At 44.9% G+C, this 13,073-nt stretch overlaps 1 protein-coding gene across 1 annotated transcript in view; it reads left to right on the top strand.

The window, feature by feature from the left end:
• The window catches only part of LOC135220965 (uncharacterized), a 57,868-nt gene that overhangs the window by 8,298 nt on the left and 36,497 nt on the right, over positions 1-13,073 (top strand). The window contains exon 2 of the mRNA XM_064258638.1: positions 126-349. Within this exon, the coding sequence (XP_064114708.1) occupies positions 126-349 (224 nt within the window). The remainder of the gene's footprint in view (positions 1-125; positions 350-13,073) is intronic.

The following is a 13,073-nucleotide window of genomic DNA, read 5'->3' as shown; positions in this document are numbered from 1 at the left end:
CAAAGCAATATGCAAGAGATTAAGTCCTATCTCAGATCACTAGATATTAAAATAAATGCTGTTTTTCTCAGAAAGGCATAAAAATACTTTTTATGTTGTAACTAATATTGAAATCATTGTTCCAGGTCAGCCATGAAATTGAATCACGATTTGAAAATAAAGGATCAAGCCGCAGTATAGGAGACATTACAGCACTAGATTTGCAGCTTCATCAGTTAACACAGCAGATTCAGCTGTCAACACAAGCACTATCAGAAACCCAGCTTACTGACAGGAATTCACCTAGCCGTAGATCTGATCGTATGAGCATGTCACCTTCACAGGATAGCACAAGGTCTCAGAGTTTCAGGTAATGCAAAAAATGTTATATAGTACCATTGACAGAAGAATTATTTTTTAAGAATGCATTAGTAATACAGTATTTAAGTGATATTTGTTAGTGTGTTATCTAAGTCATCATGATGTTTTGAGTCCTTGTAAAAATTCTTTTTGTTCATGCCACTTACCTGGCAGATATATATATAGCTGTATTTTCTGACGTCCGACAGAAATTTCAAAACTCGCGGCACACGCAGTGGGCGGCCAGGTGGTAGTACCCATTCCCGCCGCTGGGAGGCGGATATCAGGAACCATTCCCATTTTCTATTCATATTTTTTTCTGTCGCCGGTCGGTAAAACAACTGTTTTACAGACCTCTGCTCAGGATTTTTTGGAATTTGACTCGCTTTTAAGTATCTGATTGATTTTTTTGGTATTGCATTGGATTGTTGAATTGGCAATGCGGCGATAGTGGACCGTTTTTTTGATTTTGGATTGATTTTCTTTTTATATAAGATCATGTCTGGATCAAGTGCTGTGAGTTTCAGAGTGTGTGTGAGGGCTGATGATAAGGTGAGGCTACCGAAAGCATCGGTAGACCCCCACACAGTATGTATGAGTTGTAGGGGGCTTAATTGTTTGATTGATAATCGGTGCAATGAATGTGAGAAATTGACCGATGATGATTGGAGAGTATATGAGTCCTATCGCCTTAAATTGGAGCGCGATAGGATCAGGAGGTCTTCCTCCAGGAGTGGTTCTACCAAAGGTAAGGCTAACATCTCTCCTACATTAACACCTGTAGTGTTTACAACCCCTAAACCTGTGTTGCCTTCGGGCTCTGATTCTGTGTCGGGAGAGGCGAATGCTCTCTCTCTGATTTTGGAGTCTCTTCGCACTCTGGAGACCAAAGTGAAAGCCTTAGAAACTGGCTCGGTGCAAGTGTGTGATCGTGCCCCCAGTGTTGTGGAGGGGGCGTCAGAGCGCACGAGCGCGCGTCCTGAAAGAGTGCTTTTCGTCCTCCGAAGCGTCCTCCCCGCGCAAGGGGTGGAGCGCTCGGAGAGACTCTCGTCCTTTGAAAAGGACGTTTCGTGCGGAGGACGCTTCACGTCCTCTTTCGCCACTTTCGTCGGAGGACGCGTATGACGCTTTTCCGCCTCAGAAAAGAGGTAAGATCTCCTCCGATGAGGACGCTGGGTTGCGTGCACAGGCGCCTATACCTGAGAAGCAGGTAGCTGTACCTGTGAGAAGGAAGGAGGCGTCCCCTCGCCCCTCGTCTTCTCACAGGATCAGTCCTGCTTCCTCTGTTCATTCTTCCCCGACGAAGAACATTCTTTTGTCCCTTCAGGACCAGCTATCCTCGCTTATGGCTCAGAGGACTCGCCCAGCAGCAGTCGAGCCTAAGCGAGGAAGGACCTTAGACTGCCTGTCAAGAGGATCTAAGCAGTCTCCTTCTCCTTCACCTACTTCGTCTCGTTCGCCGATCGCTTCTCCTTCGGCGATTCGCCGATCTCGTTCGTCCTCTAGAAGGACGTTACGTCAGGACGCTTTTGAGGAGGACGCTTTGTACGACGTTCGACAGGACGCTCGTCAGGACGCTAGGCAGGACGCTAGGCGGGACGCTTGGCAGGACGTTCGGCAGGACGTTCGGCAGGACGCTCGTCAGGACGCTCGTCAGGACGCTCGTCAGGACGCTCGTCAGGACGCTAGGCAGGACGCTAGGCAGGACGCTAGGCAGGACGTTCGTCAGGACGCTCGCCAGGACGCTAGACAGGACGCTCAAGAGCAGGACGCTCGGCCAGGTACGCTCTGGCAGGACGCTCGGAAAATCGGCAGGACGCTCGCCAGGACGCTTGCAGGAAGCTCGCCGATTGGATCGTTTCAGGGCTCTTTTCAAGACGTTTTTTGGGGATTCCGACCAAGAAGTCGTACCCCCAGAGCGCTAGTTTACGCGCACAGGCACGTATTCCAGCGAAAAGGTCTTCCCTTTCGTTTGAGAAACGTAAGGACGCTTCTCTGGCAAGTGAGACTGCCGCGGATGGCGCTAAGGACGCTCGTCCTCGTCAGGACGCTCTACCTTCATCGAGTAGTAAGCGTCATAGAGAAGACAGCCGAAATAAGGCTGCCTCTAGCAAGGATAGGGGTCCTTTTGATCAAGCCAAGACCCGACATTAGGACGCCCTCTCCGGACAGACGGTCTCCTCTTCCGTTTAGAAAAAAGAGGAGCGTAAGTAGTTCGGCTGAATCGGTTGAAGAGGAACCTTCTGCGGCCCGTCAATCTCGGACTATAAAGTCCTCGTGCGACTCTTGCGTTCTTCTTTTGAAGACAAGTTTCAGCCCGCAGCTCCAAGTCTCCTCCTTCGCAGTTTTCTTCATCTAAAACTGGAAAAACCCCGGAGTTTGTAGAGATGAAAACTTCTCTCTCCACGAAACGTGCCTTTAAGAAACTCCAAGATTGGATGGTACGAAGGAGAGATCAAGGCAAGACGGACCCTTCGCCTTGCCTCCAGCTAGACTTAGCGGAAAAGGGGGCATTTGGTATAGAACCAAAGATGAAGTAGGAGTTCGTATCCCTTCTTCGGCTCAAGGAGATTTCTCCAGCCTAGTGGATTTGCAGAGGAGGGTCGCTTTTACCCTCTGCTAAAGTAAACCTGGACCTCCTTCGGAGACTGACCCATCATTTGAAAGGGTCTGCTCAGGACGCTGGAAGTGTTCAACTTCCTTGACTGGTGTTTGGGAGTTCTGGATCTGCAAGCGAGAAGCCCAGAATCTCTCAGTCTGGGGGAGCTGTCCAGCGTGTTAGCATGTATGGGACAAAGCCGTCAGGGATGGTTCGGAGGAGATCGTATCTCATTTTGGAACGGCTTTATTAAAAAGAGAGCTTTGCTGTGCAACTTCACAGCTCGTTCGGTAACTCCAGCTCAGAAAGCGGATTTGCTGTTTTCGCCTCTTTCGAACCATCTCTTCCCCCAGACTTTAGTAGAAAGGACCTGACGAACAGTTTGCAAGAGAAGGCAACTCAGGACCTTTTGGCCCAGTCTACAAGACGGTCAGCCGTACCTTCAACCTCTTCAGCTGCGGTTCGACCGCCGAAGAAAGTTAAGCCCTTTCGTGGGGCTCCCCCCTCGAGAGCAGCTCCTCGAGGGAGAGGGTTTTCACGAGGAAGAGCTTCCTTTAAGCCAAAGCCTTCCAAGTGAGAAGCATGTCCTTCAGACACCAGTCGGAGCCAGACTGAAGTTTTTTGCGGGAGCGTGGAGAGAGAGAGACACGGACTCTTTGGTCCTCCTCAAGATCGTGGAGCAGGGGTAAACAAGATCCCCTTTTTTAGATCTTCCTCCTCTTTCTTTCCTACTACTCCCAGAGACCTTTCTCCATCCTATCAGGGAGAAAAGAAGAAAAGTATTGTTCGATCTCCTTCAGCAGATGATCGACAAAAGAGCGGTGGAACAAGTCGCGGACCTGGAGTCTCCAGGTTTTACAACAGGATCTTCCTAGTACCGAAGCAGTCGTCAGGTTGGCGTCCAGTTCTAGATGTAAGCAGGCTCAATCTTTTCGTGGAAAAAACCAAAATTCACATGGAGACGCCTCATTCTGTTCTGGGAGCCTTGAGACCGGGCGACTGGATGGTGTCCTTAGACTTGCAGGACGCGTAACTTTCACATCCCGATCCACCCTCTTTCAGAAAGTATCTAAGGTTTGTCTTAGACAAAAAAGTGTGGCAGTTCAGAGCGATGTGTTTCGGACTGACCACGGCTCCGATGGTGTTCACAGTAGTAATGAAGAACGTAGCGAGGTGGCTACACTCTTCGGGAATAAGAGTTTCCCTGTACCTCGACGACTGGCTGATCAGAGCGTCGTCGAGAGAGAAGTGTCTGAAGGACTTGGCAGTTCACTTTAGCCCTAGCGAAGTCTCCTGGGACTTCTGTCAACCTCGAAAAGTCGCATCTGACCCCAACACAGTCCATCGTGTATCTGGGGATTCAGATGGATTCAGTGGCTTTTCGAGCGTTTCCGTCCCAGGAACGTCAGCGGCTAGGCTTAGAAAAGATCTCAGCCTTTCTAAGGAAAGAGACTTGCTCGGCGAGGGAATGGATGAGTCTGCTGGGGACCATTTCCATCCTCGCTAGAAAGGTTTGTTTCCTTGGGAAGACTGCACATCAGGCCTCTCCAATTTTTCCTTGCGGACGAGTGGAAGGCCAAGGACGATCTCAATGCCATATTGAGAATATCGCTTCCGATCAAGAACCATCTAAGATGGTGGTTGGACCCTCAGAAGCTTCAGGAGGGGTGTACCCTAAGTCTTCTGAGCCCCGACCTAGTGTTGTTCAGACGCTTCCATCACGGGATGGGGAGCAACACTAGGAGGGAAGGAAGTGTCATTCTCCTGGAGAGGGGAACAGGTAGCCTGGCATATAAATGTCAAAGAAACTGGCAGCAGTATTTCTGTCCCTGCAGTTCTTCGAAAGGAGTTTGGAGAACAAGATTGTTCAGATAAACTCGGACAATACCACAGCACTCGCTTATTAAAAAACCAGGGAGGAACACGCTCCAGAACGTTGTTTTCCCTAGCGAGAGAGATTCTGCTGTGGGCAAAGAGAAGAAATGTGACTATCCTGACGAGATTCATTGCAGGAGTGCAAAAACGTCAGGGCAGACCTTCTCAGTCGTCGGGAACAAGTCCTACCGACGGAATGGACCTTGAAACGAAGACGTTTGTCGAGACCTGTGGACGTTGTGGGGACGTCCACTGGTCGACTTATTCGCGACGTCAAGACAAAGGACCAAGAGACTTCCTCTTTACTGCTCCCGCCCCGGTCCTGGATCCAGAAGCAATCGCGGTAGACGCTTTGCTTTGGAATTGGACGGGCCTAGACTTGTACGCCTTCCCACCATTCAAGATTCTGGGGGAAGTCATGAGGAAGTTTGCGGCCTCGGAAGGGACGAGGTTAACCCCTGATCGCTCCGATGTGGCCAGCGAGAGAATGGTTCACAGAGGTCATGTCTTTCCTTGTAGACTTTCCAAGGACATTGCCCTGGAGGAAAGATCTACTCAAACAGCCTCACTTCGAAAGGTTTCACCAAAACCTCTCCGCTCTGGGGTCTGACTGCGTTCAGACTATCGAAAAGTTGGCCAGAGCGAGAGGTTTTTTCGAAAGCAGCTGCGAGAGCAATCGCACATGCGAGACATGCTTCCCACAAGAGCTGTTTACCAATCGAAGTGGGCTTCCTTCAGGGCATGGTGTAAAAAGGAGGGAGTTTCCTCTTCCTCGACCTCTGTGAACCAAATAGCTGATTTTCTGCTCTTTCTCAGGAATGTGCAGAAATTAGCGGTCCCTACCATCAAGGGATATAAAAGCATGTTGTCAGCGGTTTTTAGGCACAGAGGCCTCGACCTGTCTGACAACAAGGACATTCATGACCTTTTAAAGTCTTTCGAGACCTCGAAGGTTCCTCAAATGAGACCTCCATAATGGAACCTGGACGTAGTCCTTAAATTCCTTATGTCAAGCCCTTTCGAACCGCTTCAGGCAGCGTCTCTTCGAAACCTGACAAGGAAGGCTCTTTTCCTAACTTCTCTTGCGACGGCTAAGAGAGTTAGTGAAATTCAAGCGTTTAGCAAGTTAATGGGATTCAAAGGGGAGGACAATGCTTGTCTGCCTCCGTTGAACCCAACAACTTTTCTTGGCGAATAATGAAAATCCTTCGAACCCTTGGCCGAAGACTTTCGAGATCAAGGGTATGTCAAGTCTGGTGGGCCAAGAACCAGAGAGAGTCCTGTGCCCGTCAGGGCTCTCAAGTTCTACGTGCATAGAACGAAAGAGGTAAGAGGTCCCTCAGGTAATCTCTGGTGCTCTGTGAAGAGACCAGAGTTACCTTTATCGAAGAATGCTGTTGCTTTCTTTTCTAAGGGACATCATTCGGAGGCTCATTCATCTTTCCAGAAGACTGATTGAGCCTCTTCCGAGTAAAAGCGCACGAAGTTCGAGCCGTCGCTACCTCTCTTGCCTTCCAAAAGAACATGTCAATCAAGGACATCCTTGATTGCACCTTTTGGAGGAGTAACTCCGTCTTCGCCTCACATTACCTAAGGGATGTGAGAACGATTTATGACGATTGTAATGCAACTGGGCCATACGTTTTCTCGCGGACACAGTATTCGGGGTCCGGAAGTAGCTCTTTCCCTATCCCTTAGTTAGGATTAGGTTTAGGTTGTTGTGTTTTTAGGTTGTGGTGAGTCTTATGTGAAGATCTCCCATCCTTTAGTTAGTTTTAAGGGGTTTTTTGTGAATAGTTGGTCAGGTGGTGGTCAGTTGCTTCGTTGCCCTCATTTGTATGGCCTCGATGGTCTTGTCACGTTGAGGTCTCGCACCCGTTGACAGATCATCCAGAGCGCACCAGCACTACAGGTCTCCACCTGGCTGGCAACTCTGTTTTAAGCAAAAGCAGCCTTACGTGACAGTAATCACATAGTCTACTTTGCAAACAGGTGAGGAACCAAGATGTATATCATCTACTTAATTTAAGTTTCCTAAAAAATCCTATTCTGTCTCTTCCCACCATCCGAAGGTGGGATTCAGCTATATATATATCTGTCAGGTAAGTGGCATGAACAAAATGTTATTGTTATTATACAATTAAGTTTGTTCATACTTACCTGGCAGATATATATTAAATTAAAGTGCCCCGCCCGCCCTCCTCCCCTCAGGAGACAGAGGCATTAATAAAAAATATGAATAGAAAATGGGAATGGTTCCTGATATCCGCCTCCCAGCGGCGGGAATGGGTACTACCACCTGGCCGCCCACTGCGTGTGCCGCGAGTTTTGAAATTTCTGTCGGACGTCAGAAAATACAGCTATATATATATCTGCCAGGTAAGTATGAACAAACTTAATTGTATAATAACAATAACATGTTTTGACACAAGTAATATACCAAGCAGTTACATAGCTGAGAGCTTCCTACCTTGGCAGTCCAAAATTCAAATTTTGTGGTGACGCTGCCATCGTTAGTATGGAAGCATCCCTCACTCATTCACCATCACACACTTTTCTTTTGGCCTAGGTAGAGAACAGTTGTGCTACCCTTTGCTGCCCTGACTGGGTTGAGAACTTGGAGTTGGATGAGTATTCTCTCATTGGCATTCTTTTGCAAGATGTGACCACCTTTGTCAGCTGTGATGGCTCTGGTAGTGATTTTGTTTGAAGGGAATATTCTGGTATACAAGTAGAATTCTCTGTGCTAGAAAGTTGCCTTGGATTTGCCAGGAACATAGCAGCTTCTCATGAAAGGTTCATCTGCAACTGAGTCATTCTCTGACTTATACACTAATAATATTAACTCTTCAGGTGATCGTAAGGCTTAATCTCTATGGAAGTTCTTGTGGGAATTGGGTTTGCCAAGTCCTTTTGTGGCCGCCTCAATTTAGCTTGGCAGAGGACAAAGGTCTTCATGATCTCCAGAGGTAGTTACTGATGGTTATTGTGGTCTTGGCTTTGTAGACTGCTGTGATGGAAAAAGGTTTTCTGGTTGCAGTAGTCCTTCCTATGGAAATTACAATCGGCGCAAAAAAAAAGCGAACGACTCCCTATATATTACTGTAATAAGCGTTCGGACTTTTCTTGCGATTTCCGCCCGAGAAGTATATATTTTCCCCAATTTATTGTTCGTCTGGCAGCCTGTATTGTCTCGCTGTTCGGTACCATGAGTTCTGATGCACTTCAGTGATATCCGCGTCCCAAAGGGTCGGCTGTCCCATTGTCTGGCTCTGCCCCATCACGCTTTCCGTCACCGCTAACATGCGCTCCTGCCCCATTCACGCTTTCGCACCGCTACATTTGGCGCTCTTGCGCGCTAGCTAATGAATTATGGCTAAAACTTCCTTATCCTTGGTTAAGAAAGCAGAAATTGTGACCCTATGGAAAACTGGCAAGTCAATGTCGGCTATTGCAAGAGAGCTGGGAATCTCTAAAAGCACCGTCTCATTGTGGTGCAACCGCTCCAAGACAGGAGACCTTGATTCATCACTGAAGCGGAAGAAAGGCTCAGGGAGGCCACGAAAAACTACAAAAAGAACGGATAACATTTTAAAAAGGATGTTATGGAACATCCATCAATGCCAGCCAAAATTTTGAAGTCTCAAAACCCTGATCTGCTTAGGAACGTATCTGAACGGACTGTGCAACATCGATTGCAGAAAGACCTTGGTCTCCCATGTCGTGTTGCAGCAAGAAGCCACTCCTCACTAAGCCTATGAAAAAAAAAGGATGGCTTTTTGCAGAAAAATATTTGAAGTGGACTGAAAAGGATTGGGAAAGGGTAGTTTTTAGCGATGAATCTAACTTCCACATTATTCGTAGCGCTGGCAAAAAAGAAAAGTAAGGAGGCCCCAAGGATCTAACCGCTATAGCATCAAAATACACAGTCAAGACTGTGAAACATCCAGCTCATGTGATGGTATGGGGAGGTGTTTCAGCGGATATGGGGGTAAGTGGGGAGTTATATTTTCTCCCAGAGAGCACGACAAGGAATGGAGAGATTTATGAAAATGTCTTGGAAAATGAATTAGTCCCTTACAAGGAACTTTTGGGCATGCGTGTATTTATGCAAGATGGAGCACCTTGCCACCGATTTCACAAGGTCACAAACCTTCTTAAGGAATTTAATATTCAGAAATTGGACTGGCCAGGCAATTCACCAGATTTAAACCCAATTGAAAATTGCTGGGCATACATGAAACGGAAACTGAAGGCACTAGCAGATGAGAAAACGTCCCTCCCCAAATTGAAGAATGCCATCCGTAAATTTTCGTTTGAAGACATGGATGCACATATTTCAAAGATTTTAGCACATTCAATGCCAAGAAGGTTAAAAGCCGTACTCAAAATAATGGAGAAATGTCTAAGTATTGAAAAAATATAAGTGAACTAAATTTTCCCTTTTATTTTCCTCTTTTAATATCATTGCTATGATTTGTTTACAAATGTAGTGGGCGTTCGTTTTTTTTTTTGCGCCGACTGTACTTCGTTAGGTATGACTCAGTCTTTGGTTCATGACTTGACCAGCAGTGTGGTGCAAGGAGAGTAAAGACAGCATAGCAAAGAGTCTGAGAGCCATTAGGCCTTTTCTTCTTCATCTTATACTTCGCTGTCAACCTCCACCCCGACCCCATTCTCTTTCTTCACACAGGAAGGGATCAAGAAAGGGAAAGTCTAGCCCTCGTGTAAGAAGTCTTGGTAGTCTTCTTAAACACCTCTCCACCTTGAGGGAAGGCAAGGTGCTGGTCACAGGTGGTGATAGGCCTGCTGAGACTCAAGGTCTGCTCCTGTCTTGTTTCTCAGAGAGCTCTTGGACTCACATTGAGCCAAGGCTGCTTGGCTTATTTGCCTGGTGCACAAGTCCACTGCTCACCATGACTCTGGAATTTCACAACAAGGGGTTTGGATGGCCCACTCATGCTTTGCATGGCTTGTGTGGTAGTCATGTACGTATATAGTGTGCAGATTGGTTCCATAGCTGGTCTTGGTCAATCTGTGGTTAGATGATCATGATGGAGAGGTGATTAGAGGAGTCCTTCTCACCAGGAGGCCTAAGGGTTGCAAGGGGGGGGGGGGGGGGGGGGGTGGGGGGGGGGGGGGGGGGGGGGGGGGGGGGGGGGGGGGGGGGGGGGGGGGGGGGGGGGGGGGCTTGCATAATCTGTTTGACATAGGGTTTTCAGGGCCCATCTGGTAGTTGGTTACCTTGTCTGTGGATTAGTTTTGTGTAGGCACTGGGGAAGGCTTTCCTTTACAGCCATCTTAAAGAAGTTTCAGGAGTGAACCTGCGTCGTTTCCTTGCTTGAGATTAAATGTGCTTTCAGGAGTGTACATAGTCTTAGAAATTCTTTTCCAAAGAGAGATCTTTGAACACTTCTGCCTCACATAGTGCTTCTAGCTGCATGGTGGGTGGGGGAGTTGGAAGAACAGTACCAGGGCTTGGTCCTCTTGTTTCTCAGTTTTATTTAGGCTAAAAGTAGGAAGGCAGCACTGTTCAAGTCAAAACATGGTTCTGACAGAGAAACTGCAGCTCATGCCTTTTCTGAGAGGATGATCTGATTTGGTAAGGGTTTGGGAATGCCCTAGGGAGTAAATTCTGGCAGGTCTCCTTTTGTGACTGAGGGAGGAGCAGGGCAGGCCTTAAAGGATTTGATGAGACTGGACAGTCCCATTCTTTCAGGTTTCTTGCGGACCATACTGGAGTGGAAATTCTCAAGATTTAATTTCACTTGTTGCCAGAGAAAAGTCTTAGGGAGGCAATTTATGGCTTAGTTTTGACCCTTGGTCATATACAGAGTAACCTTTGGTATGCTCCAGAGGCATTTACTGGACTCTGTTGTCTCAGTTACAGTTAGTGTGTGGTTTTTGGAGGAGGCTGCACTGATCTGTGAATTGGGGAGTGCCATTGTCTCCAATGGATCATGCAAACTTCTACCTCACCACTTTCACACCAGAAATGTTTGTAACAGAGATGGTATTTTGGGCGATGTGTGTAAGCCTGGTGTAAGTATGGAGGTGTGAGTGGAATGATTGAATTCCATTCAGTTTTTGTTCCCTTTTTCAAGAGTGGCATGTGGGCCAAAGTACACTGGAATTGAGCATCCTCTCTCAGTTGATGACTAAGAGGCATCTCCCTTGTCCTCTCACTTACAAAAAGGGGTAGAGAGGACTAGGTAGAGTTTAGTTCAGCATCCAATTCTGGGTTTTACTGGGCCAAAACTGCTTCCTACATGACATTTGCAGGGGCATCCACACCCAGGGCCCTACCACTTTGGCCAACTATTTTGCCAGACCAGGAAGGGTTCAGGAGTCATCACTTGGGTTTCCAGTTTGAGTGTAATTTTGGATCATGGGATTTCAGGACAATTTGAAAATAATCTGGGATTTCCTGGGTAATACAATTATTTACTATATTTTCATTGTTAACCATTTGAAGAAGAAGATCTGTTTTACAAGGATTAATAGAGAAAATCTTAATAATAGGGATAATAAAACAAAAGGCATGAATTTTTACTGGTATTTGATGGTAAGAATATAAAGGAATATAACTTTCAGGGAGTTACATTGGCAAAAGGACTTTTGGCTTAAGTCCAACATTTTGGTTGTGGAATCTTCCAGATGTTTATGATTACATTGGAGCATTAGCCATCTGTGTAACAAAGTCAGTATTATAAAACCAGTAATGAATGTAATGGATGGGAATGAACAAGTATGACAAGTTTTTAGTCGACTGCATGTTTCATAACTTATTACTTGTGTCAAATGAGTGAGAAAAACCAGTGTACTGAACAGGATTTTACAAGTTTAACATTAATGTTGAGAGCTCGGCAGCTGGTCTTTACGGCCAACACATAATTTGTACATGTCTTCAAGTAAAATATTCTTGTTTGCCATGTTCTGGTGCAGGTAATTTGCAAATAAAACAAAGGCATAGTTGTTTTACCAGAGAAAGTTCCGATGGCTTGATGTTAAGCAAAAATTCCCAATAACTGAAAATAAGTGATTTTTAGCGCCTATATTAGTTATGTATTGGCACCAATACTTCATTATTGGTGCTGAAGACCAGAAATCAGTGCTAGACAAGCACCATAAAACTGAATTGCCAATAACCGAGGCTGCCAATAACCAGGAACTGCCTGTAACCAAAAATTGGTGATAATAGTACTGATAATTGGGGATTGGCAAATATCTGTGCCAAGAATCCAGTAAATGTTGTTGCTAGACAAGTGCCATATATATACATGTATCTATATGTGTATCTATATGTGTGTATATATATATATATATATATATATATATATATATATATATATTATATATATATATATTATATATACACATATATATGTTATATATGTATCTATATATATATATATATATATATATATATATATATATATATATATATATATATATATATATATATATATATATATATATATAGATATATTTATAGATATATATATTTATAGATATTTATAGATATATAGATATATAGATATATATATATATATATATATATATATATATATATATATATATATATATATATATAAATATATAAAGGTTGTTGCTGTAAAGTCCCGAGATTCGCCCGGACCACCGAGAACAATTTTAAAACCCCCTCCCCGCGCCGCCAAGCTGAGTAAACTCGCCACCATCCTCCGCTCTCCCATTGGTTCCTGGATGCTAGTCACCCCATAAGGTCCTGCTCTCCTATCGGTCAGCATCTACCCCTTGTGCTTTAAGTATTCTATTGGTAAAAGGATGCTGTAAATTGAAAAACTTATTCATGCAATACATTTAATAAAAAAAAAAACATTAGGTAAAGATAGAATAAAGAATAGAAAATGAATGGTATTATACTGTTTGGTAGTTTCAGTAGTTGAAGAGAGATAATGAAAATTTATGGTTTACTGTGTAAAGTGATTGCTTGCCGATCGTTCGATACTCGTAAGTGCTGGATGTAAACAGACGTTTGGAAGCTTTTTTTTTGTTTTTGTTTATTATAGTTTATGGTTACTTAATAATTATTTGAATTGAGTACATGCAATACATTTAATAAAAAAATTGTGAATTAGATATCATAAAATATAAAATAAATCAGACTGCCAACAAATACGTATGTATTTTTTAGAATTCTTCTTCTGTTTTATTATTATGTTACGTATACTTATGTTTCATTATAGCTGTCAGTAACTCGGTATCTCCATTAGGTAAA

The sequence above is a fragment of the Macrobrachium nipponense genome, chromosome 2 (assembly GCF_015104395.2).
Source record: "Macrobrachium nipponense isolate FS-2020 chromosome 2, ASM1510439v2, whole genome shotgun sequence".
Taxonomy (NCBI): Eukaryota; Metazoa; Arthropoda; class Malacostraca; order Decapoda; family Palaemonidae; genus Macrobrachium; species Macrobrachium nipponense.
The sequence above is the reverse complement of the archived record's forward strand: the minus strand, read 5'-3'. Positions and strand labels throughout refer to the sequence as shown.